Genomic DNA, 26,684 nt, shown 5'->3' on the forward strand with positions numbered 1-26,684 from the left:
ATTGAAAAATGAAAACAAAAAAACACCTGTTCAATGAAAGATGGTATAGCTTATGCCGTGAGAACAGAAGAATTGACATTATAAATAGAACAAACAAACAAGAAAAGTCATATAATCTTGCACGATAAATAGTATATTCTTTACAAATCCCAAACAATCCCCGCACGTATCCCAGTAGTCATTACTAGGTAGAGTTACCTAGAAGGAGATCCTTCCAGTTGAGTAGGTTCAAAAATACAAATTGTTTCCCTTGTCAGGAAACTATTCTTTCTTTCAAAAAAGATTTTAACACCATTAGTTTATCTTTCTCAGAAGAGAACACAACAAGTAGAGGGTAACCTTGGTATTAATGTCAGAAGAATTCAAGGAAAACAGTTAAATCGGGCTTCTTTCCCTTGAGGGAGTGAAAGGTGCTCTCCTTTGCATCATTTATCTGGGTATACTGAGAAACTAATTAGTAAACTTAATATCTGATTGAGGGATACAGTACAAAGCACCTTCCTGAAATATCTTAAAAGAAAAAATTTCAGAATAAAGCAATCTTGTCTAGGGAAAATTCAGAAATCTAAAGTTCCTGGATTTAGCAAATTCTAAAGCCTCTCTCAATCCAAAACCAAACAGAGAGACTATCCTTAAACATAGACTCGTTGCCTGTAAGATGGAAACCTGAGGCTGTACTACTTGTTTATTTATTTGTGACATTTATATGCCACATTATCCCAAACAAGTTTGAGTTCAATGTGGCTTACAATAAACACTGCTCCTTCAGGGGTCCTTTTACTAAGCCACATAAGCGCCTACACGTACCTAACGTGTGGCAATTCTGAGTTACTGCTCGGCTACCGCGTGGCCTGTGTGGTAATTTCATTTTTTATGCGTGCCGGAAAATATTTTTATTTTCTGGGATGCAGACGGAAAGTGGGTGATAATTAGCATTTTACGCTCGTAGACTGTTACCGCGTGAGACCTTATCGCTAGGTCAGTGGCTGGTGGTAAGGTCTCAGACCCAAAATGGTTGCACCGCACGTCCATTTTTGGCAAGAATTTTAAAAAGGCATTTTTTTAAAGGTGTTCTGAAAAATGATTCTGTTGGCGCCCAAAACACGCGTCTACACTACCACAGGCCATTTTTCAGTGCACCTTAGTAAAAGGGCCCCTAAATGTTCTTAAGGAGCTCCGAGCTGCCTGTCACAGTTGGAGCTAGCATTTATGATGATCTGGGTCGCACAGAAATGTAACTGAAGGTGTCCCACAAATGGTAATGCCACAGGTTGCTAGCTGCTGAACAAGGGGAATCACAGCCATTTCCTCTCACCTCTAGTAGTCGTCCTCTCTCCCCACCATGGTGGACTTTTTATTATGTGATATTTGTGCTTTTGGTTTTATGATAAGTTGATTTGTCCTGCTATTTTCGTCTTCCACTGCTTCTTTTCTTGCATTTCTGTGAAGATGTATAGCTTCAGTGGGTTCACATGTGGGTTATGTGACCTGTGTTCCAAGAAGAATGCCAGGGGAAGACCTGTGCCACAATTGGTAAACTGCTGCTCGATTTCTTGTTTAGTCTGCCATCTGGTGAGGATTGTTGCTGGACCTCTATTGTTTTTCATGTCAGTCTTGCTTTGTCACAGTTTTTTCTTTGCTAAATTTTTCCTGACTTTTCTTTTGTACAACATGACTGATCATAGTATTTTTCCTTAGACTCAGAATGGGGGGAAAAAGCCTTACTAAATCAAATCTTTAATGACCCTAGATAGGTATTTCAACTTTTTTTGAGCTTTTTTTCACTTATTTTATTGTAATGGCTGCACCATGTCAATTGCAGCAGTCTGTCTACTTGTTGAATTGCTGTTCATTCATTTTTTGTCATTATTTTTGAAGAAGAAAATCTCCTTTTAGCTTGGAGTAGATTCTGTTTCAAAATGACCATGAAGTTGTTGGCAATGTCCAAATGTTTTTCCAGAACCAAAGTCCGTGGTAATAGTTGTAGGTCATGGGAGGGTTTCCAAGTGTGGTCCTGGAGGCCACACTTGTCCGGTTTTCAGAGAAACTAACATATGCAAATTTAGTACGGGGGGTGGGGCAGGTGCGACAGCAGCGTGTGGACAGTGCCACTGGCTGCAGCAAGTAGGGGAGTGACTTGTTCTGGACAGAATTTTGGGTGGGCCTGAGTCTAGGCCCACCTGTGGCTATGCCACTGAATAAAACCAATAATGAGCAAATAAGCAAATAAGATTTATATGTGAAATACTTGAACCGCTCATATAGTATTGTGAACTATAACAGATGTCAAGATTTGAAAGGCATGTAAATAAAAACATAATAAAAATATTATTTTATATGTGTCTATTGTGTTGTATGCTATCATTGTATCCTCAGGTAAATACTGAAAGACAGCCTTTTTGTATGTGATTATACTGAAAAAAAAATCTGCTCTTAGGTCACAAATGGACAAGACCATCCTTTCAGCTCAAATGACCTATTGTGAAGAACCAACAAAAACCCCCACACATTTTGTGGTCATTAAAACTAATAATGCTGATCGAACATTTAGAAATATTAGGATGTCAGCATAACATTGTATTTCCAAACAAGCCAAATGACAGATGGATCTCCTAGTTGTTAAATAAAATATATCTGATTACAGGTCATAGCCCAAAGAAAGTGGCTAATCTTTCAATAAAAAATAAGACTTGCAATGTATGAAAAGAAACTAAACATCCTATGTCATTTTAAAATATGTTTTGTGGTCAAATATAACATACATACTGAAGAACAAATTATAGTTCATAACATTGGGAAAGCACAGTGTACCTAGAACCACATTATTTAGTTATTTACAAAGCTTATAACCCACCAAATTACCATGGGCCAAGGCGGAGTACAGTCAAACATTTAGAATAAACAAAATTGTAATAATGGACAAACTCAGAAGAAATAGATGATAAACAATGAAAGGCTAACAAAAATATGTACTTCTAAATAAATAGGCTTTCCAAAATACCTTTTGACCAATTAGGATCTATTTCTCAGTCATCAAACTTCATACATGACTGGAACACTATATTCTTAGGTCTTTTAAATGATATAGCACCAAAGATGAGATCTGGCAAAAAACTGTCTCCATGGTTCAATGACAAGCTGTTAGCGGCAAAAAGATCATACAGGTGTCTAGAAAGAATATGGTCCAAAGCAAAAACAGAAGACAACTGGAACAGCTGATGAAAATTACTAAAAGAATGCAAATATAAAATTTAAAAAGCCAAAACTAACTATTATGCTAAATATGTAGATGGGTTTACATTAAATATCAGAAAACTCTATGCTTTGGTTAATAATCTACTTAACACGCAATACCTGACTGTAACCAATGAATCTACTCCCTCCGCAGACCAACTAGCAAATTACTTTGAGGAGAAAATTAATAAAATTAGAAAAAAATGAAAGGCTCCATCACCAATATTGACAAATATATTCTTCCATCTGTCAATTCTGCTGTATGCCACCCAGCAGACAGAACATGGTCTGACTTCTCCCCTCCTACTTTGGATCAGGTAAAATTTTTTTCTATTCAAGTTCAGAATGTCACAATGTATTTTAGATACATGTCCCATCTTATCTTCTAAGGTCAGCACCCAACCTGTTTATCAGTCGCTTACAATCATACTTATCCTTCATGTTATCAAATGGACTATTCCCTGAAAATGATGGCAGAGTAATTCTAACACTTGTCCCAAAGAATCCCAAGGCCCAGTAGAAGTGAAGCATCTAATTATAGACATGTAGCCTCTATGCCTTTATTGGTAAAAGTGATTGAAGGTTTAGTAACTAGTCTGCTCATGGATTTCCTACAGGCCTTTTCCATCCTTCACAGTACACAATTGGGATTTTGGCCATCCTTTAGCACTGAGACAGGGCTCACCACCCTTATTGCAAATTTCAAAAAAGAGTTGAGCATGGGCAGAAAAATCATAATTTTACAATTTAATATGTCCAGTGCCTTCAACACCGTTGACCACAATATATTGTTATTAGACCACTTTGGTATTAGTGGAACTGTCTTAAAGTGGTGCCATGGTTTCCTAATATCAAGATCCTACCAAGTAAAACAATCAAGTCATATCTCCCTCACCCTGTCACCCATTTTATTCAATATCGTGATGGCACCACTGGGTTACTTACTTGAGGCTCACAGATTTAATTCCTTCATCTATGCTGATGATGTCACCATTTATAGCCGCTTCAAAAGGGAATCATTAGAAATTATATATAAAATTAGTCAGTTTAGATCTGATGGAATCTTGGGCATCCAGTTTCAAACTCAAATTAAATTGAGAAAAGACTAAATTCCTCATACTTACCAACCCCTTTCAACCCATTTCATTAAAAAAGACTTCCATTATTGACAACACATCATATGCCTTAGATCAATCGATGAAAATCTTGGGCATCACCATCAACCAGCATTTATCATTCGAATCTCAGGTCTCAAAGGTGGTCTCGAGCATCTTCCATACACTATTGAAGTTAAAAAGATTGCGTCCTTTCCTCCCAGGGTCCATACTATCACCCAATCTCTGGTACTGTCTAAATTTGATTATTGTAATTCCATATAGGGGGTATTAAAATCTCACTCCTTAAAAAATTACAAATAGCACAGAATACCACCGCCTGCCTTGTATGCCATGCTCTTCACTTTGAGAAGGTTTCCCCTTTCTTGTTAAAACTTCTCTGGCTTCCATTAAACTGAAGGATCACCTTTAAAATATGTGTGACTGTTTACCAAATCATATATGGTTTATCGCCCTCTTACATTCAACAACAAATTTTAGTTATTTATTTATTTGTGTGTTCTTGTATCCCACTATTATCCCACTATTTTCCAAAAACAGGTTTTGGTTCAAAGTGGCTCACAATTTTACAGTTAGATAAATTTACAGTAGTGTTTTCATTTACTTAGTATTGTAGAGCGCCTGTAGTTTGTGTTTATTTATAAAACGTTTTGAAAATGTAGGCTTTCAGTTCTTTCTGACCTAGAGATATTTAGTGATTCTTCTTACGGCTTTGGGTATTCAGTTCCATTATTTGGAGCCTAGGTAGCTGAGTCTGGCCGTATGTACATGGTTTTGTATATTATGTCTTCAGCTGGGTAGGTGGAGAAGTAGGTAGTCTCTGTTTCTGGGCTTGTATTTCTTGGGGATTAGTTCAGTTAGGTCTAGCATATATTCAGGAAGACATTTCAAATAGTATTTTGTAGATGAGGGTGCTTATTTTGAAGACTAGTCTTGCCTTTTTTTATTTCCATTTAATCATCAAGAATAACATAAAATGTTAATTACAGAAAAAAGAAAAAATATCAATTATACATAGGTAAATTTACATCTTTTAGACCACAACCTTAAGGACAAGATACAAGGTAAAGATTTCTGAATAAATGCACAAGGTAAAAAAAAAAAGCAAACCACAGGGCAGAGGCATGAGGAACACCCACAGCCAGAGAACTCAGCACTTTCACTCTCTATTGGGCGTTCCTGGGTTAATCTATCACTACTTTCTTTGTCAATTAAAAATTCTCTCAATTTCTTGGGTTCCATAAATATATATTAGCTGAATCCAGGGATATTATACAACGACATGGAAATATTAACTTAAACGAGTCCCCTATAGCAAGGGTTCTAGCTTTTTAAATTCAAAAACTCTCACCGACGGGCTTGAGTCTCCCTGGTTAAATCAGGAAATATACGCACAGTTTCCCCAAGAAATTTATCATTCAAATGATGAAAATATAATTAAAGGTATTCATCTTATCCATTTCAAGTGCAAAGGAAACTATAAGAGTAGTTCTCTCTGTTACCAGTTCTAAAGAGTTTTCTAAAAACTGTGTTAAGTTCATCTCAGGTGTTGAGGTGAAGGATTCAAAGGATTAGACTTTCTTCCAGTTGTGTATTGAAGCCGAACAATAGGGGGAAATCCAAGTATTTGTGTATAATATTTACGTAGCATCTCCATAGCTAGAATAGGTACGATTTGGGAAATTGATAAACCGCAAATTCTTTCTCCCTTGATTTTCAAGAGATTCTAGTTTCCTAACTAGAACCTCTCTATCGTTAACCACCGTCCCTGCAAAATTCTGAAGAGCAGAGTTCAATCTTTAAAGATTCCATTTGACCTTCTTGGATTTGCATTTTCTCTGTAAGCTATTTCTGAACTTGTTTCACATTATCAAATTCTTGAGTAAAGGAATTGGTTACCTGAGAGAGTAGAGAGTTCATACCCTGGATAGCATCCCATATAGAGTCTAACATTACCACTTGAGGTCTCTTCACCTCCCGAAACACCGGTGCAGCTCCCATTGGAGTGGGGTAGAAATGGACAAACCCCCCTGTTGTTCAATACCAATTGGGGAAAGACCACCGACTAGGCCTCCTGAAGGCGGTAGAATCTTCTCCACTCTGGGCGTTCCATCCGTCTTCTCCGTCGAGGTCATACTGCTTCTGGGTCGTGGAGGAATGGTACTCCCCGGCGGACTCAATGAGATCGCCTCCACCCGCGCTGTTTTCCCGCCGATGTCATCGTGGAAAGCTCCGAAGCGGGGGCGCCCGCATAGCCAACGGTTGAATCTCGAACTGCTCCAAGATGCTTGGCGAGGAGGGGGGTCATACCCAGGTACCGAGGAGGCCGACTCCTTGGGTTTTCCCTTCCGTTTCCCCATGACCAGCACAGAGTATGTATCCAACTTCTCGTTCACAGTCTGGTGAGTTGGGAGCTCAAACACGCATGTCTGCTGTATTCGGCCATCTTGTTCCCTAAGAATACTCTTGCCTTGATTGGCAGCCAGTGTAACATTACAGGTAGTGGGTTTGCTTTCTCATATTTTGAAAAAAAAAAAAAATGTCAGCCGTGCTATTGTATTTTGGACAGTTTGCAGCGATTTTGTGTTTTCTTTGCATGCTACATATGCTGCATTACAGTAATCTAGTTTTGATAATATCGATTGTACTATTAGCCAGAATGTTTGCTTAGGAAAGCAGTCTCTGATCCTTCTCAGTTTCCATAGTGTTTTGAAGCATTGTGATATAATATCTGATATTTGACTGTCCAGAGATAGATGTGTATCAAGAATGAGTCCCATTATTTTTAGTTGTATTTTGATTTGGTAGGTAGGGTGATTGATTTTAAAGTTTTGGTGAGCTGTGGGGTTGTGCGGGCTGGATAGAACCAGGAATTTAGTTTTTTCTCTGTTTAATTTGAGTTTGAAGGTTGTGGGCTCAGTTTTCCATAAGGTCCAGGGCTTTTTTGTCCTTGTCTAGTACTGCTGTGATGCTGTGGTTAAAAGGTATGCAGATGGTGACATCTGCATATATGAATGGGTTCAAATCCATATGTTCCATTTTTTTCTGAGTGGGGCCATCTTTATATTGAGCAGTATAGGTGATAATGGTGAGCCCTGTGGTACCCTGCATTTTGAGGTCCAGGAGGCTGATAGCTGGTTGGACATCTTTACAATGTAGTATCTGGTCCTTAGGAAAATATGTTGCCACTGCTCCACTGATTCCCATACTGTCGAGCAGGGCCATTAGTATTGTGTGGTCTACTAGGTCGAATGCACTCAACATGTCAAATTGTAGTAGTAAGATTTTCTGACCTTGGCATATTAAACTTCTGAACTTTTGTTGTCAGAGTGGTTATTACCATCTCTGTGCTGTCTGAAACCTAATTGAGACTTGTGAAGGATTGAGAATTGTGTCAGGTATTCCATTAGTTGTTGTGCTGCCAGACCCTCCATTTTGTCAGTAGTGGTATTGAGGCTACTGGTCTGTAGTTTTTGATGTTGCTGATGGTGGTGGTGGGTGTTTTTAGGGATCGGAGTGAGTATAATATCGCCCTTGTCAGAGGGGAATTGTCCATTCGAAACATGTGGGTGATGTGTTCGGTGAGGCAATCGATGAACCAGTCTGGTAGGTTTTTCATCATATAATTGGGACATTTATCTAGCACACAGTATGCATGTGCATATCTTGTCAGTAGTGTCTTAACTGTTATGGTTTTGGGTGGTTTAAGTCAGACCAGATTCTGTCTCCTATGATGTGGGTATCATTGGTTTGGCCATCGTGTAAGAAGTATGTGATGGATGTTAGTTTTTGCGCTAGATTTGTTCTTGTCTTTATTATTTTTTGTTCAAAATATTTTTATTTTTATTTTATTACATTTGTACCCCGCGCTTTCCCACTCATAGCAGGTTCAATGCGGCTACATATTATATACCAAGTACTTATTTGTACCTGGGGCAATGGAGGGTTAAGTGACTTGCCCAGAGTCACAAGGAGCTGCCTATGCCTGCAGTGGGAATCGAACCCAGTTCCCCAGGACCAAAGTCCACCACTCTAACCACTAGGCAGTTGGTGGTGTTTGGGTTTTCAATAAGCTGTCATAAGTTTGAATATTTTTTTTGTGTTAATCTGCTCGTGGTTCGCGTGTGTACTGTAGTATTCTGCTTTTGCCTTCTTTATTTTGTTGTACATTCTTATGGCTTTCCTTCATATGGTTTTATTTGTTTGTTTTTTTCTTTTTGGTTGATTTTCTTTCTAATTTCCTACATAATTTTTTCGTTTGTAGTAACTCATCGTGAAACCAAGGTTGTGGTTGTTTTTTGTTTTCGGTTTGAATGATGCTATTTTGTGTTTTTGCTTAGTATGTCCCAATTTCTTATGAAGTGGATGTTGTTGGATAGTATATTGCTGTGTCGTCCAACACTGTTGTCCAGAAGGTTTGATTGTTCACTTTTCCTCTGGTTGTGAAGGTTTGTGGTGAGACAGGTTTCTTTTCATGTTTTTCTTTGTCCATTGTAATGTAAATGTGAGTTTACTGTGGTCTGAACATATTACTTCTTCCCCTTTGTGATTTTCTGATATGTGGTGGTGGTTGTCTGAGAATCTGTGGGCAAGTATGTTTAGTAGGTGCCCTTTGGTGTGTTATGACATAGCTTGTGCTATTTTAAAATTCTATTCGTTTAGAAAATCCATTAGACTTCTGGTGTTGCTGTTGTGTTGTTTTTCTAGGTGTAGATTGATATCTTCTAGTAGTAGGACCTCTGACTGGTTTGTGCAAATGTTTGATATGAAATCTTGGAAGTCCTCCTGGGTGTTGGGCCAGCTTCCTATACGGTGGTAGAACAGTATGATGCATAGTTAGCTGTTTAGTGTGGTGTCTGCAATTTTGCTTTCTAAGATTTCAGTTACAGAGGATGTGCATTTTTGATGCATTTGTGAAGGAGGCTTTGCATATTGCGATTCTGCTTCTTTTCTTTTTAGTTCTGTTCATTTTGTATGCTGGTGGGCATATGTCGAGCAGTACTGGGTCACCTTTGAGACGTAGCCATGTTTCTGTTAATGAACAGTAGACCTAGTTCTGTTTCTATCCAGTCTCTGTTGTTCTAGGCTGCGCAATTTGGTTTGCTATCCGCTACAACACTTATGAAGTATCACATTATAAAACAGAAATAATTGACAGGAAGTAGAGAGAATTAAAAGTCTTTTTAATTACTCACCCACCAGCACAGCATCAGACATCAGTTTCAACTTATAACAAACTTACAAAATCTAACATCCGTACCTCTGGTAATTATAAGTAATTCAACTAATTAGATAAAAAAGGAAGAAAAGCTTGTTCCTCATACAAAGGTCACAGAATAGAGAGAAAGCAGAGAAAAGGCAGGGACAGAAAGAATGAACGAATGAAAGAAAGATTCATAGCTATAGAGAATTAGTTTCTATCAAGAGGGGGGAGAGTAAAACCCCCTTGGGAAAAAACATAGGCCATCGGATGGATCTGAAACTCTCTCTCCAAACATGCCTGGTTTTTAGAGTTCCTGTGTCTGCACTGCAGCAGGGTTTTATAGGCTGTTCTGAGCATTCACCTCTCCTCTACCCTGGACCAATCATAGGTGCTGCACATGGGCTGGAGACTTGTAATTGGGACTTTCATATGTGCTGGAAGCTTGCAATTTTGTCCCTTGCAACACCTCTAACTCACTTTTGATAAACAGGAAATACCAGGTATCTGAGTTGCCTTAGCAAGATGAGACCCCATCAGAGCATGTGACCAGCCAGAAATTCCTTCATGTGGCTGATAGGAAAAAGAGAGATGTGGGATGGGAAATAGTGCAGTATACCTGAAATAAGTTAATGCAGTATACCTGAAATAAAACTTAATTATAGACACTGTCTTGTCTGCCGATCACGCATTTACATATCCTATGGTTATTGGGACGTAGGTGCCGTATTTGATGCTTAACATTTTGTAGTTGTCTGTGTGACTTATCTTTTTTGAAATTGTGGTCGTGTTGATTGTTCAGGGCTTGCCTTTTTGTTGTTATTACTTTGGTTTTTGGATTGTTGTGAGGGTTGTATTTAGGTTGTTCCTAAATACAACTCTCACAACAATCCAAAAACCAAAGTAACAGCCACTAAGCCAGAACACAGAGAGAAAAGAGTCAGGACTGAAAGCTGCCACACAGCCACTAAGAAAGAGACACAAACAGAAACTAGACCAGGGATACAGACGAGAAACAAGACTAGGAAATAAGCAATAAACCTAAGCTAAACTACACACAGACTAACTAGAACCGGACAAGAAACTCCAACAAGAAACCAGACTAGGCAGAAGTGCAACAAAGCACCAACAAACCAGGGACCTTAGATGATGCAAAGGCAAACTTAGAAGGTTCCAGGTGGTAATAAACCCATCAGCAGCTGAAACTCACTGCAGGAATCATGAGGCAGCTATGGGTGAGGCTAGCTGCCAAACCAAGTCTGGAGGGCTGGAATATCTGGACCGGACCGGACCAGAAAGAAAGTCTGGAAAGTCTATGGCAGCCACCGGTTCTGGCCACCAGAGGGCAAGAGGAACACAAACCAAGACACAGGTAGAAAGCATACTGAAGCACAGAGAGGCTAAACACACACAGGTGCAGTATAGTGGAGTAATCAGAGCCATGCTGGAAGCAGTCAGCACACAGAGACAGAACTAACCCAGGAAGAACAGACAGAAGCCAGCTCAGAAGCTGACCGCCGGAAATAAGGTGAGTCTGAGAGGGGTCACGACCACAATCGTGACACACGGAGTTGGCGCCTATGCATATAGGGATTTTATTACATTCATTTGGGGAGGTGGGTTTTAATCCCATTATCCATATTATTATTATTATGTAGTGGAGATCCCTCTAGTGGTCAGCTGCTCAATCAGAGCAGTTTTTTGTACCCTAGACTTGATTGAACCAGGTCTAAGGACGTCGTCCTTTTTAGATTGCCTGTTCAGTTATTGCAGTTGGGCCTGATTTTGGGCCTTCCCTAGTCCCACCCAAACACAGCTAAAACATGTCCCTTTGCTATTTGGATGTACTGCAGTGTTGGACATCTCTTTTCTGCCTTTGCAGATTCAAGATTTAGATGTTTCAAGCTTATGGATGGCCATTTCAGCATTTTGAGATGACCATATGCTTTGCAAATAAATGCCTTTATGTGTTACTGAGTCTTTGTTATCAAACATGGGTTCTGTTATTTTCAATCAGCTTTGTCCTTCTGATTATATTGCTTTTTTCCAGTCAAGAATAGGGAAAAGAGGAGGTGGTCTATTGGTGATTACTTTTGGGTTCAGTAGCATGGAATCTTGCTACCTTTTGAGACTCTGCTTGGTACTTGTAACCTGAACTGGCCACTGGTGGAAGCAGGATACTGAGAGGCACATGCATAATCAGTGTCTTTCCCCTTATTTTTCACGGTGTCAAGTCACATGCATTCTGCTTCAGACTCCAGCTCACACGTCAAAGCCCCTTCCTCTCACGCACTTGCAGGATGCATGCATGACCATATATATATATTTTCTTATACTTTCTTCTGTTTTTTGCAGACCATTTTTAAGCTCTTGTCTGCAGATTTTTCATTTGTGATTTAAGGTTAGTCTACCTTTATTTTAATTTAATTTTTTCCTTTACATTATACTTTTTTATTCTTCACCTGTATTTTTTTCTTTTCTTTTTTTCTTTTATGTTTTATTGTTTTTTTTCTCATATTTATTTATTTATTTATTTATTTATTTATTTTTGTACACATTTCTTTATAATATCAATTCATGATCTTATTTCACTGTTGCTTTCAGTTATAAGGTTAGTCCTTCTCATATCATATACAGACCTATATATGTACATTGAGTTCTTCACGTTCGTGGATTCTCTTGAGCTTATTTAAGGCCATTCTTTTTCTTTTAGTAAAAGTGCAATACATCCTTCTTTTATTTTTTATTTTTTTTAATTGTTTCTCACATGAAAACATTTTTTCATATGCCTGAATCAGAGGGTTTGTGGGACCTGGTGGGCTCCATGCAGAGTCTTGTTTGACTATCGAAATTTCAAAATTATTGGTAGACTTCTGAGAAAAGCAATCCGTAATCTTTGATTTATGTAGAAAATTTACGTTACATTGTACCTGGAAATCATACCAAATGAGAGGCCTTTCTTCTACACTTTGTTTCTTCTAATGTAAGCTGTATTTGATTAATTTACTACTAAATTAATCAAATGTATAGCATACACTTATCATTTCTCTCTAATTAAGAATGGGGATTCCCATCTTTATAGCGGTTTCTTTTGTCAACCCCTACATCTCCCATTTGTAAAACCTGTTTGAGCAACAGCTGAGGGAGATGAACTGAAAAGAGCTGCTTACTCTCTCCTAATACTCTTAATGTTAATATATTTATTTCAACCTCTTAAACAAAAACAAAGGTCGTATGAAATGCAGCAATAATATTTTTACAAAGCATAGGTAAAACCAACAAAATTAAATTGTCATGCTTCCTTAGACCACAAATTATAGTGCAGTGGGGCTAATGAAAAGAGAAGATTAGTCATCATATATTATTATAATTAAACAAGGTTGCAAATCTCTCATTTTACTTATTATTTCAGTTGTCTCATCTCTAGAAATGACTTGAGCTGTTCTGGTGAATAAAACACATATTTTGTTAATCCCAGCTTTACAATACATTTAGATGGGTATGCTAAGAAAAAGGAACCCCCAACCTCCAATGTCCCTTTTTTCAGAGCTAGAAATGCCTTTCTTTTTTGCTGAGTTTGTTTAGTGACATCGGGGTAAATCCACACTTGCTGTCCTCCAAAAAGAGATTTTGCATTTCTGAAGTACAATCTCATAACAGAATTCAAATCCTGCTCAAACACAAACGATACCAAGAGAGTAGCTCTTTGTGTTACGTTTTCCAGAGACTGTTCTAGTAAAAGCGAAACATTATTTAGATCAATTTGGCCTTCACCATTGTTTCCAGTCTTCCTGCTTCCCTTTTAGGATTTTCAATATAATAAATTTTATTTATTGGAGGTATAGCATCTCTAGGAATTTTTAAATTTTCATTAAGGTATCTTTTAAACAAATCCAACGGGGAATTTCCTAAGAGCTTAGGGAAGTTCAGGACTCGAAGATTCAGGCGTCTGTTATAATTTTCTATTTGTTCTATTTTTCGCCTTAGATCTGTATTGTCTTTCATTGTTGTTATTTTAAAGTCTTGTAGATGTTCTATTTCTTTCTCTAATTTGTTAGTTTTTGCAGCAAATTCTTGTTTTGCCGTGTCCACAACATTTTTCAACTCATCAAATTTTCCATTTAAAGTTTGTAACTCACCCGGTGTCTTATGCAAAGTTCCTTCCATTTTCTTCAACAGTGTCCAAATCATTCCTAGATTTACCTCTGGAGATTTTCCTTGAGAACATATCTCAGTTCTCGGCGTCTCCTCCGACAGCGCTAGTCCCTCAGACGGCGCTTTCTCTTCCACACTTCCGGTGGCCGGGTACGTCATCTCCAGGGCTGTCTTTGTCGCCGGGCACGGAGGGAGTACCAACAATGGTGGCGACAGGGAGACTTCCTCTCCCCGTGAAGCTTCCGCTTCTCCGGTTGGCTCCACAAGGGGATCCCTCTCCTGGTTGTCTTGAGAGAAGCCAGAGAAGAAGCATTCAATTCTTGGCTGTGTTGGTGTCGAGGTCGTGGGAGGCGAGGGAAGCCGTTTCACCACACCTTTCCGCTTGGTATGCGGCATTATTCAAGGTATATTTCCCCAAGAATAGCGAGCGCTTCTCTGCTAGTCAATATGCGGCCATCTTGAAACACCCCTTTCACCATGCCTTAATAATATTATTATGCTCATAAATTGGTCTGTAATTGAGATGATGGTGGTGCTGTGAGGCTTTCTTACCTTTTTTTTTTTTGCTGTTTGCTTGTTATGGGTAAACAGAAAAGGGAGTACATAAGCCATCAGGCCCCCCTCCACTGCTTCGGTCTTGATGACCAGACCGATTGATGCTTTTGTGTGCTGATGTCCAGGCACTGGGAGGATCACTGAAACAAGGAGACTCTGCATCTTCCTTCTCATCCAAGGACAGCAAACCTTCCCACGACCAGCTGCTTCTGTACCTGGAATTAATGGAGAACATAAGAGTAGCCATACTGGGTCAGACCAATGGCCCATCTAGCCCAGTGTCCTGTTTTCCAAACAGTGGCCAGGTCACAAGTACTTTTGGAATGAGTAAAAAATCAATTTACTTCTCATTCTACACCACTCAGGATTTTGTAGACCTCAGTCATATCTCCCCTCATCTGTCTCTTTTCCAAGCTGAAGAGCCATAGCTGCTTTAGCTTTTCCTCATAGAGGTCGTTCCATCCCCTTTATAATTTTCATCATTCTTCTGAGTGTTTTCTAATTCCACTATTTTTGTTTGAAATGCAGTGACCAAAATTGCACACAAAATTTGAGGTGTGGTCACACCATGGGGCAATGAAAAGGCATTATATTCTCAGTTTTGTGGTACTTTGTTTCCCAAATTTTCACCAGTTTTTAAAGCAAACGTAAGCTTGTACTTTTGTATTGATATTTGGGGGGTATTGACACTTTTTGTAGATGCTTTGTGGAAAATAACATGTGCAGAGATCTAGGGTAAAAAAAAATTGTGCCTACTTTTTGTCCTTTGATATCAATAGCAATAGCTTACTGCCCTACTTTATGTTAACAAGAGAAATTACAGCAAAATTTAATTTAATGAAGTGTTCATCCTAGCCACTCCCACCCCCACCCATAGATGATAACTTAAGGTCCAAATTGAGCAGTATTCATTACGCCAGAGTTGGACCAAACACCCCTTCTCCCCAAACAAAAAAGACAAGACAACTGTAAGACCTTCTGAATTAATAAGAATCTTGCTGTGTGCCCTATGAGACATCCCTCTCCAGATTGGCTCCCATATTTTTTAAAACTTGATCCAACATCTAGCTTCATTCCAGGCCACTCTGTAGACCAGGTTCAACCATTGTGTTATTTTCAGGGGGTCAATACTACGCCACTGCAAAAGTATACATTTCCTGGGGAGAAGGAACGAAAAGTAAAGCAATTATTTCTTCCTGACAGGAAGACCTTTTGTAAATATTCTCTGCGAAGACTTTATACACTACGTCCTGGTCTTACAGTGTAAGTTGATAATAGCTGACTAGTAAGGACCCCCGATGAAGGCTGGAGTGCTGAAACATGGCCTGTGTTCGGTCTGCATGTCAGCATTTCTCTGTAACCTTTTGGACAATTTGCCTTGATCCAGTGGACATTGCTTTTGGCATCTTCCACTTCTGTGCATTGGCAGAGGTAGTGAGACAGCCATTTTAGTTACATCAGTGGCTTTGAAAATTATCCTCCCTACCTGTGTGTAAGTCCAGTGTGCTGCTTTTATTAGAGAATGAGCTTTACAGGTGAGTAATTTCATTCACTATAAAAGTTCAGACTTTCTTCAGGTAGGCTGATTAACATTAACATCCTAGCATTTCCCAGTTAGGAAAATTACAGTAGATTTAGGTCTGTCTGGGCACATTGGTATGTTTCAGAAATGGTGTATTTAGTATCATGTGAGAAGATCATGATGCTTGTGATGACTTTTGGGTGCAGGAAAAATGTATGGAAAAATATTTTTAAAAACAAGTTAGTGGTTGGATTATAATTTCATTTATCTACAACAGGGGTAGGCAACCTACTGCTTGCGTGTGCTGCATGTGGCCCAATAACAAATTTCATACAGCCTGCAAACAGATCTTCCTTCTCCCTTCCAGTCCCACGGGACCGAAGAAATGTACCTGGCCCAGCTCACTCAATATCAGCAATTAATTTTGGCACAGGGAAGCCTTGGCACCACAAGGCCCTGCTGGTCCCACCCCCACTGATGCATACATAACGTGTATGGAACACATCAGAGGGGGCGGGACCAGCAAGGCTTTCATGCATGTGCATGTGGCACCAAGGCTCCTCTGAGCTGAAGTTATTTGCCAGTACTGAGTGAGCTGGGCCAGATACTTTTCTTCAGTCCCATGGGTCTGGAAGGGAGAGGGGCGATATGCTTGTGGTGCTGAGGGAAAGAGAAGGGGAGATGTTGGAATCAGGGAAGAGAGGAGATAGAGAGGGGAACTGGGGTGCATGAAGAAAGGAGAACCATGGCACATGGATTGTGGGTCAGGGAAGAGGGAGGGGAACTGCAGCACATGGATTGTGAGGCAGGGAAGGCGAAGGGGAACCAAGGCATATGGATCATGGGGCAAAGATGAGAGAGGGAAACCAGGACACATGGCTTGTGGGACAGGTGGATGAGAATGGGGGGGGGGAGCAGGAAGGAGAGAAATGCAGGAAACCATATGTGGATGAAAGAACTTTATGCAGGGGAGAGGGAGGAAATGTGTGCAGTGTGATGATGTTGATGTTCATGTGACCCTCCATGTAAAAAGGTTGTCCACCCGTTATCTATCAAGTAAAGCTTTTGAATCTACTTAGTAATGCAGAAAGATTTAAAATTTGATAGTCTGTTTTCCTCTAAACTGAACTGAATAAAATATATGAACACATGGAGTATGAGAGGATTTTTTTTTTAAAGTGGCTATCAAAGTGAGAGAAACATACAGGATTCTAGAATTTAGTCAACCCTTGGCTCAAAAGACAGACAAAACTGGGCTGGCTTCTTGTCTTAGGTTATAATGCTTAGGTCTGAGTTTGTAAAGGCTAGATGGGGCTGGGTGCTCTGTAGAGGCATTACACTTAGTCCCAGGGAAGGAGAGGGTATAGCTGCTACTATTGTGGTGGAACCAAGCAGATATCCTTTCAACTCCCAGGGCTGACAATTTATTACCAGTGCTGCCCAGGCATACTTTCAAGTGTGGAGGGGTTTATAGAGGGTAAAAATAAGACTACGAAGAATGACTTCTCCAAAAATGTTCAGCAAAGTAAGCTGCTTTAGTTTCCTTGATTAGTTTCCTCAGTCTTTTCCTGTGGTTTTGCACCAAGTCTCAAGAATTTTAATTCTTCACCTATGTCAAAGCGAGAGAGTGCAGGTAATACATAATGATAACCCCAGATTCAATCACCCCTTTTACCCTAACTAGCAAATCTTTTATACAGAGCTTGTATAAAACATCAATCATCTTTTGATGAATCCCTTCTAAATATAATTTTTTCTTTAAATGATTTACAAATGTCTGTATATTCTATTGGCATATACGTGAGAAATAATTTCACTGTTGAGGTCCAATTACACTGAGACTTATATTTTACTAGTAAAAAAGGCCCATTTTTGAAGGCAAGGAAACAGGCCCTAGGCAGGCAATTCCCCCCCCCCCCCCCCGACCGCCAAAAATTGCCCCCTGCCGCCGTTGTGTACTACCTGTGCTGACGGGGGACCCAAACCCCCGTCAGCCGAAGTGTTGTTGTGCCCTTCGCGTTCCTTCCTCATCTTCTCTGGAAGTTCCTCTGCGTGCGTCTGACGTCAGACGCACGCAGTCAGACGCACGCAGTCAGACGCACGCAGAGGAACTTCCAGAGAAGATGAGGAAGGAACGCGAAGGGCACGAAAACACTTCGGCTGTCGGGGGTTTGGGTCCCCCGTCAGCACAGGTAGTACACAACGGCGGGGGGGGGCGTTTTTCGGCGGTCCGGTCGAGGGGGCTGTAGCGTGTGGGGTGACAGATGATTCCGAGGCAGGGGGAGGAGTAGGGAAACACACTGCGCGTGTTTCCCTATTCCTCCCCTTGCCTTGGAACCCGCTGTCATGACGTCAGTGTGTGTCTGCCTAGCAGACCACCTCCAGCCTAGGGAGCTACGGTCCCAGGCACAGAACGTTGGAGGTGAGAATTATTATATAGGATGCTTTTTGAAGACTTTCATAATTAATGTGTAATATTTCTTCAATGCCATAGGAAGTTCCAGACCCATTAAAATATTTTGTTACTCAGTGGAGCAAAGACCCTTGGATCCAGATGGCTTATAGTTTTGTAAAGACTGGAGGAAGTGGTGAGGCATATGACATTATTGCTGAGGACTTACAAGAGAAAATATTTTTTGCTGGTGAGGTAAGTTCTCCTTAACTTCTTGATGCACATTTATTTTCTTAAATCCACTAAGGGGTATAAACTCGTATTGCCTAGATTCTTAAATCATGGGGCAATTTTTAACAAATCATCTAATTGCAAATTATTTTTAATGCATATACTCAGTAGTTCAGGAGTAGGCAACTCGGTCCTTGAGAGCCCCAGGTAGGTCAGGTTTTCAGGGTATCCACAATGAATATAGCATACACTGCTTCCTTGCTTTTCAAATCTATCTCCTGCATGTTCATTGTGGATATCTCGAAACCCTGACTTGCCTGGGGCTCTCAAGGACCAGAGTTGCCTACTCCACCTGCTCTAGTTTATTTTTAAAGAGAAACTACCCAGGTAGTTTCTCTTTGAAAAATGCTTAGCATAGAGTACATTCCTACTTTTAACCAGTCATGGGCATTCTTTGAAAGACGGAGGAAGGCATATTCATACATCTTAAACTCAAATGTGTGCATGTAGCTTTCCTCCACCAGCCTAAACACACTTCTGAGAATGCCTGTCTTTAACTTGATCAAGCATATTCCCAGTGTTCATTCTAACTTGTAATCTTTCTTAGGCAGAGGAATGCAATTTTCAATATGTTTTATCTGGGCAAATTGGCCTGTATGAAAATTGCACTCCCTATGGCAAAAAGGAAACATTTGAAAATTACTGGCAATTGTAGACAAAATGTGGTGCAGAAGCAAAGATATGCAATCAAACCATGGATTAGCCCATCTTCCTGAGTCAGCTGCTACTGAGCTGTTACAGTTGCCTATGTTTTCAGCCATAGCACGGTTATCAAACAGGTATCAGTTACTACAGTTGATACCACAGCATGACCTTAGTACTTTCAAATATTCATTATAAACACTAAAAGAGAAAAAAAATCAAAAGGCTAAAATAAATGTAAGATATAGCGAAATAAGTCACAGCAGCTAATGCTGGGATAAGAGAAGTTACTTCAGAAATGTTCAAATTCCTAGTTTGTCAGGGTTGTTAATTTTCTTTGCATAGTTTTAATTGGTGGTTGAGGTGCAGTTATTTACATTTCATGGAAATTGAAAATAACTTGAATAACTGGGGCACTGACCTGGTGAAAAAGGGATGATCTAGTGAATAGTTGTGTTTCCTCATCCATACAATAGATCCTACTCCCTCCCCCAACAAAATAAATATAATGAAGAGAAAAAAATTTTTTAATCAGAAAAAAATGTTCAAAGTTTGTAATGGGATATACGGAACCATAAATATTGCCTAACTTAAGTATGTAAAGTGGTGTTAACTTCACAGATTCCTGCCCCCCCCCCCTTCTTTTATGTGAAGAAGCCAAGTGATGTACAGTTATTTGAAGAAGTATTCTTTTCTTGTTTACTTTGTAATTATTGGCTGTATTACACTATGCAGTGTTGATATCTCTGTAAGTATATGAAATCAATAAAAATTATATTACCATAATATAATTTCTACACAAAAAAAATGTTCATATCTTTAAAATGTTTAGACTAAAGGGTAGAGTGCACAAGATTGTTTATGTAGTTTGGAGTAAAGGTATTGGTTTGAGTTCTCCCGGGGTTACAGCAGTCTCATTTTGCAAATGTTATGGTTATCCAAATGAAGACTAAAGACCTTACTGTATTCAGCAGGAGAGAATCTCTAATATGCCTGCGAGGTCACCTGCTGAAGTAATAACTCAGTAGAGAACTGGCTTTGTGCATGCTCTGTCATGCCTGAGAGTAGATATGTAGAGAAAACAAAACATATGCTTGACCTATTATTTTTGGCCCAAACTCTGACCAGACCTTATTCTCTGCACACTGCATGGGCCACAGACCTTTCCAGTTTCACTTTGGGCTGGGTGCTAAACCTCCATGCATTGAACTTGCCTACCTGCTCCCAGGCCAGACCAAATGCACTGGCTGACACAGTTTTATCATGACTTACCTGCTGCATGTCATTTTTCCTTCTTCCCAGACATAGCAATATAGAAAATATGGCAGATAAAGGTCACTTGTCATACTAACTACTAATCTCTACTATCCCTTCCTCTCCCTTAGAGATCCTCTGTGCTTATCCCATGCTTTCTTGAATTCAGATAAGTCCTCATCTCCACCGCCTCCGCTGGAAGGCCATTTCATGCATCCCACCACCCTTTCCTTATAATTTGTCCTTAGATTATTCCCAAGTCTATCCCCCTTCATCCTATGCCCCTCGTTCCAGAGCTTTCATTGAATTGGAAGAGGCCTATTTCCTGTACTTTTATGCCACTGAGGTAGTTAAATGTATCTATTGTATCTGACCTCTCCTGTCTTTCTTCCAGAAAAATGTATTTATATTGAGGTCTTTAAATCATTGATCTATACAGAGGCACTATCATCTTCTTGGAGGAGTAGCCTAGTAGTTAGTGCAGTGGTCTGAGAACCTGGGGAACTGGGTTCAGTTCCCACTGCAGCTCCTTGTGACTCTGGGCAAGTCACTTAATCCTCCATTACACCAGGTACAAAATAAGTAGTTTCAAGTTTATGAAGAACTTACTACCCCACCTATCAGACTAATAAGAGAGAAGAGGAGAACAAAGAAAGGACAACACAACAAAAGAGGGGAAAAACTACAATAGTCATGATAGGAAAGCAGAGAGGGGGGGGACACAACAGGAGAGCAAACCCGGAGCCTGATGGTGCCAGAGCCAAAGAAGAGAGTGATGGAGTGCAGTGAAAAGCTAGGTTTTAAGTTCAGTCTTAAACTGTTCCAGAGAAGATTGAGATCTAAGACACTCTAGAATCTGGGCCTTGAACAGAAAAAACAGTGTGTCTAATTCTAACATGAGCAATATCTCGGATAGTAGGGATGATCAGACAATGCCGCGGAAGGGAGCGGAGAGATCGGGCTGGGACAGATTGAGACAGTAGGCAGGCAAGGAATGAGGGATCTCCAGTAGACCTTATTTTAAAAACCAAAAGCATGATTTTATAGGTAATACAGTAAGGGAGTGGGAGTCAGTGGAAAGACTGTAATAAAGGCATAACATGATCATATTTCTGAGCACCATGAATGAGGTTAATTGCCGTATTCTGAACAAACTGCAGGTGGTGGAGGTCTTTCATGGTAAGCGACTTATAAAGTGAATTACAGTAATCACGTTGACTAAGAATAAGGGAGTGAATTAAGACAATGAGTGCCAGTAGGTGTAAGAGTGTTCGAACAGAGCGAATTAGCCTTAACTTATGGAATGACCAACAGATGGCATGGGAGAGTTGCAGACAATAAGTGAGTTTGTTATTGAGGACCACCCCAAGAATTCTAGTACTAGAAGCCAAAGGAACAGAAGACTGACAAAGAAATAGTGGAGAGCTACGGGAAGTCTCTTTATCTCCAGTAAAAAGAAGATTACATTTCTTGGGATTCAAAACCAGTTTATTAGACCAGAGCCAATCAGTGATGAGGACTGAAATCTTCTGTAAGTTTGATGGATCAAGATTACAAAGGAACTGAATATTGTCGGTGTAAATAAATGCAGTGAACTCAAGGGAGTGTGTCAGAGTCAAGAGGAGTGCCAAAAAGATGTTAAATAATAAGGGAGCCAAAAGTATCTGTATGTAAACCGCTTTGATTGTAATCACAGAAAGTTGGCATATCAAGTCCCTTTCGCTTTCCTTTTTCCTTATGGCCATTTCTCTTCCTGTGCAGCCAGACCTCCTTCTGGCTTTAGCCATTACCTTTTCTATCTGTTTGTCACTCTTAAGAACATCAGGTTCAATTGCCTTCAAATCCAGATCTTCTTTCTTGCATGGTACTACGTCATCCCCTATACTGTACCACTTCTGTAGGGTTTTGCAATCCAAATGCATGACCCTACATTTTTTTAGCATTGACCTTAGGAAATTGGAAGATTGGGCGTCCAAATGGCAGATGAAATTTGATGTGGGCAAATGCAAGGTGATGCACATTGGAAAGAATAATTAGAATCATATTTACCTAATTCTAGGGTCCACCTTGGGAGTCAGCACTCAAGAAAAAGATCTGGGTGTTGTAGATAATACGCTGAAATCTTCTGCTCATTGTGCGGCGGTGGCCAAAAAAGCAAATAGGATACTAGGAATTAATAGGAAAGGGATGGTGAATAAGACCGAAAATACTATAATGCCCTTTTGTATTGCTCCATGGTAATCTGCACCTTGAGTATTGCATTCAGTTCTGGTCACCATATTTCAAAAAAGATATAGTAGAATTAGAAAAGGTTCAAAGAACAGCAACCAAAATAATGAAGGGGTTGGAACTCCTCTCGTATGAGGAAAGGCTAAAGAGGTTAGGGCTCTTCAGCTTGGAAAAGAGACACATGAGGGGAAATACGATTGAGGTCTAGAAAATCATGAGTGGTGTAGAACGAGTAGAAGTAAATGGATTTTTTTACTCATTCCAAAAGTACAAAGACTAGGGGACACTCGAGGAAGTTACATGGAAATACTTTTAAAACAAATAGGAGGAAATATTTTTTCACTCAACCAATAGTTAAGGTCTGGAACTCTTTGCCAGAGGATGTGGTTACAGCGGTTAGTGTATCTGGGTTTATAAAAGGTTTGGACAAATTCCTGGAGGAAAAGTTGCTTCCCATGTCTGCTGTTGAGGCAGACATGGGAAGCAACTGCTTGCCCTGGGATTTGTAGTATGGAGTGTTGCCACGATTTTGGTTCTTCCAGGTACTTGTGGCCTGACTTGACCACTGTTTGGAAAACAGGATACTGGGCTAGATGGACCATTGGTCTAACCCATTATGGCTACTGTTACGTTCTTATGATCTGGACTGCCAAGTTTTAGACCATTGTTCAAGCTTTACTAGATCTGGCCTCATGTTATCCACACCATCTGAGGTGTCTAGTCTATTGCAGATTTTGATATCATCTGCAAAGCAGTAAACCTTATCAGACAGTGCTTCTACAATATCACTAACAAAAATGTTAAGAACCAGTCCAAGAACTGATCCCTGAGGCACACCACTGAAATGTTCTTTCCCTCAAGATAAATTCCATTGACCCCTACACTTTGTTGTCTTTCGCTCAACCAGTTTGTGGGACCATATTAAAGGTGGTTCTAAAATCTAAGTACACCACATCTAGCACCATCTTTCTGGTTGCCCAAGTCAAAGAAATTGATCAGATTTGTCAAACAAAATCTACCTTTAGCAAAACCATACTATTTAAAGTCCTGCAATCCATTGGATTTCAAAAACTACACTATCCTCTGTTTCCCCAGTCTTTTGGGACTACTCCTGACTCTAAAGAATCACTGAAAAGGCCAAACAGCGGAGTCGTAAGAACTTCACTACGTTCCTTTCCCAGGATGCACCACACAGGGCAAGGTTCGCCATTTTTTCAAAAGATGGTAGCACTGGAGGCAGGAGTGTGTGAGCATCGCCCCTACCTCTCTTATTAGGTATGTTGGGTAGGCTGGGGGGGGGGGGGGGGAAGTTGGGCAGTGGGAGTGTGCCACTAAAACACCAAGGATTAAATGTTTTTTTTTTTTACTTGAAGCAAGGGGTTTGGGTCCAGGGGAGGGAATGGTCACTATACCACCAGGGAAATGTTTAGAACTGTGGGGGGTGAGCATTGCAGGTATCTGGGACAGGGTGGTCGAGTTGGGGGGAGAGAGAGAGAGTTGTGTAGACACCCACTCCTCTCAACCAACCCTTCTACACTGCCCTGAACCTTGGCATAAATTTTCCCATGGTAAAACTGTTTTAAACCTGTAATAACTGTGTGGGAAGCTTTCTGTATCAGTCTGTGAGAGACAAAATTCTACAGGCTGGCTCTGTAGAATCACCAAGAGGGTGACCAATGGGTGCAGCTTTAATCAGGATGGAGAAGTGCTAAAAGACATAGCTGCCATTCAGCTCAGTGGCACCGCTTCCTCTCCCAAATTGGATTTTGATTTTGATGTCAGGTATGTGACCACTTGTGTTGGGGATCTGATTGGCCTTTAACAAAACCCACCTGAGAGTCATGAATGGGCTTAGGAAGAAATCGAGCCAAATGGTTGGGCATAATTTTTGCAAGCAGTTTAACTTCATAATTCAATAAAGAAATAGGGCGATAGGATTCTGGAACAGTAGGAAGTATTATAATTTTGAGCTGTATTTAACAATGGGGGCATTGCTTCAGCATCTACCATGGCATTGAGCAAACTCGTGAGAGGGAATACGATCTCACCTAAAATTTTATAGAATTCAGTATGAAAGTCATCGAGGCCAGGTGCCTTTAGCAGAGGACTCTGTTGAATTGCCAAATGCACCTCGTCAGCTTGTAGAGGTTGATTTAACACATCTTGATCTGCCAAGTTCAAAGAAGGCAAAGTTAAATTTTCTAAGTATAGATCGCTCGAGATCCCCTCATCCATTGAGGCGGCATAGAGTTGTTGATAAGAGTAAAATATTTGACAAATATCCTTTTCTGTATTAACATGGCCTCCCTGCTTTGTTCACATAGTCAAAATTTTTGAACAACCCCCTTCTCCACAATTGAGACATCAGCTGGCCCATCTTATTCCCATAGCGGTACAACATATATCTATAATAGGTCTGGGATTTAAGGGTCTGCTGATGAAGAAGTTTATCTAGTGTTACCTGGAGCTCTAGGACTTTTCTTTTATTCTCTGTAGTATGTGTCTGACCAAACTGTTGACGCATTGCGCAGAGTTGGCGGCTCAACTATAATGTGTCTGGTCTTCCTAATGTAGCGAGTGTAGCTGATTATCTCCCCCCTCAACACAACTTTCGCTGCTTCCCAATAAAGGATTGGATAAGCTTCATGTCCTATGTTGTGGGTTTTGTAGTCCTTCCCAACAGGTAAAGAGCTTAGCGTGACGAGCTGGATCTTTATATAGCTCCAAGGGGAAGACCCACCGTCAGTTCCACTCTGCAGTTCTTCTCAGGCACCAATCCATCCACACCCAAATGTGGTCGGAAATAGTATAAGGTCCTACTTCTGCCTTGACTACTGACCCAAATAACTGTCTAGATATCAACAAATAATCGATATTAGCCTGCATGGAGTGTGCACAGGATATATGCTTATAGTCTTTCTTTTGGGGGTGAAGCACCCGCCAGATGTCAATTATGCCTAATTGAAGGCACGTATTAGACAAACCTCTGCTGTTGTGGAGGTTTGTGGAAGCTGTGGGGAGTGTTTTGTCCACTGTCGGATCCCAAACAGAATTAAAGTCACCCCCCCTGCCACTAAAGGTGTCGTAGAATAATTCAAAAGTTTGGTAGTCATCTTCTTGTAAAATTTACGATCAAATTGGTTAGGAGTATAAATATTGTATACTATCACTTTCTACCAATAGGGTCCGCATAAGTAGATTTCATTTGCTCTGCTATCCCTTTCCTAAATAACATGACAACTTCTCCCTTCTTCCCTTGTGCCGCAGCTGCTACACATTCCCCAACCCACCAAGTTTTAAGCTTGCCATGTTCGGAAGTGTTCATATTTATTACTTTTTGTTAATTTTTTTTTTAGATTTTATTTAATTCACAAATTTCTTAAATTTATTTTAATTTTAAGTTACTTATTTCTCATTTATTTAATTTATTTACCTTTACGTTTACATATTTAGTATTTTTTGTTTCAGTAATTTTTTACATTTATTTTAAAGTTACGTATTTCTAATTATTGTACTTCTTTAGATTTTCTAGTTTTACTTTTTTACATTTCTAATTTGTTTAATTTATTTTCTTCCATTTTATTTACTTATTCCCTAATTTTTTATTTTTAAATTCTGTATTACTAATTATTTACTTAATATATTTAATTTTACATTTATATATTTATTTTTATTACGTTTTTAGATTTTATTTAATTACTTTATCACTAATTTGTAAGATTTATTTTAATTTTTAATTTATTTAATTTTACGTTTACATATTTATTATTTTTTAATTTTATTAATTTCATTATGCACTAATTTAAAAAATTTATTTTAATTTTTAATTTATTTAATTTTACGTTTACATATTTATTATTTTTTAATTTTATTAATTTCATTATGCACTAATTTAAAAAATTTATTTTAATTTTAAGTTACATATTCTAACCATGTAATTTATTTTTTTTAAAGATTTTAATTATTCCAAATTTTTAAATCTATATTTCTAATTATTTAATTTATTTACTGTTTCCATATTTATTTTTTTTATTTTTTAAAATTGTAATTATTCACTATTTAAAATTTATTTTACTTTTAAATTAAGTGTTTAAT

At 39.4% G+C, this 26,684-nt stretch overlaps 1 protein-coding gene across 1 annotated transcript in view; it reads left to right on the forward strand.

Moving 5' to 3' along the window:
* Nucleotides 1–26,684, forward strand: part of KDM1B (lysine demethylase 1B) — a 173,600-nt gene that overhangs the window by 128,637 nt on the left and 18,279 nt on the right. The window contains 1 exon segment of the mRNA XM_030211446.1: nucleotides 18,276–18,428. Within this exon segment, the coding sequence (XP_030067306.1) occupies nucleotides 18,276–18,428 (153 nt within the window).

Source organism: Microcaecilia unicolor, chromosome 1 (genome assembly GCF_901765095.1).
Source record: "Microcaecilia unicolor chromosome 1, aMicUni1.1, whole genome shotgun sequence".
NCBI classification, from domain to species: domain Eukaryota; kingdom Metazoa; phylum Chordata; class Amphibia; order Gymnophiona; family Siphonopidae; genus Microcaecilia; species Microcaecilia unicolor.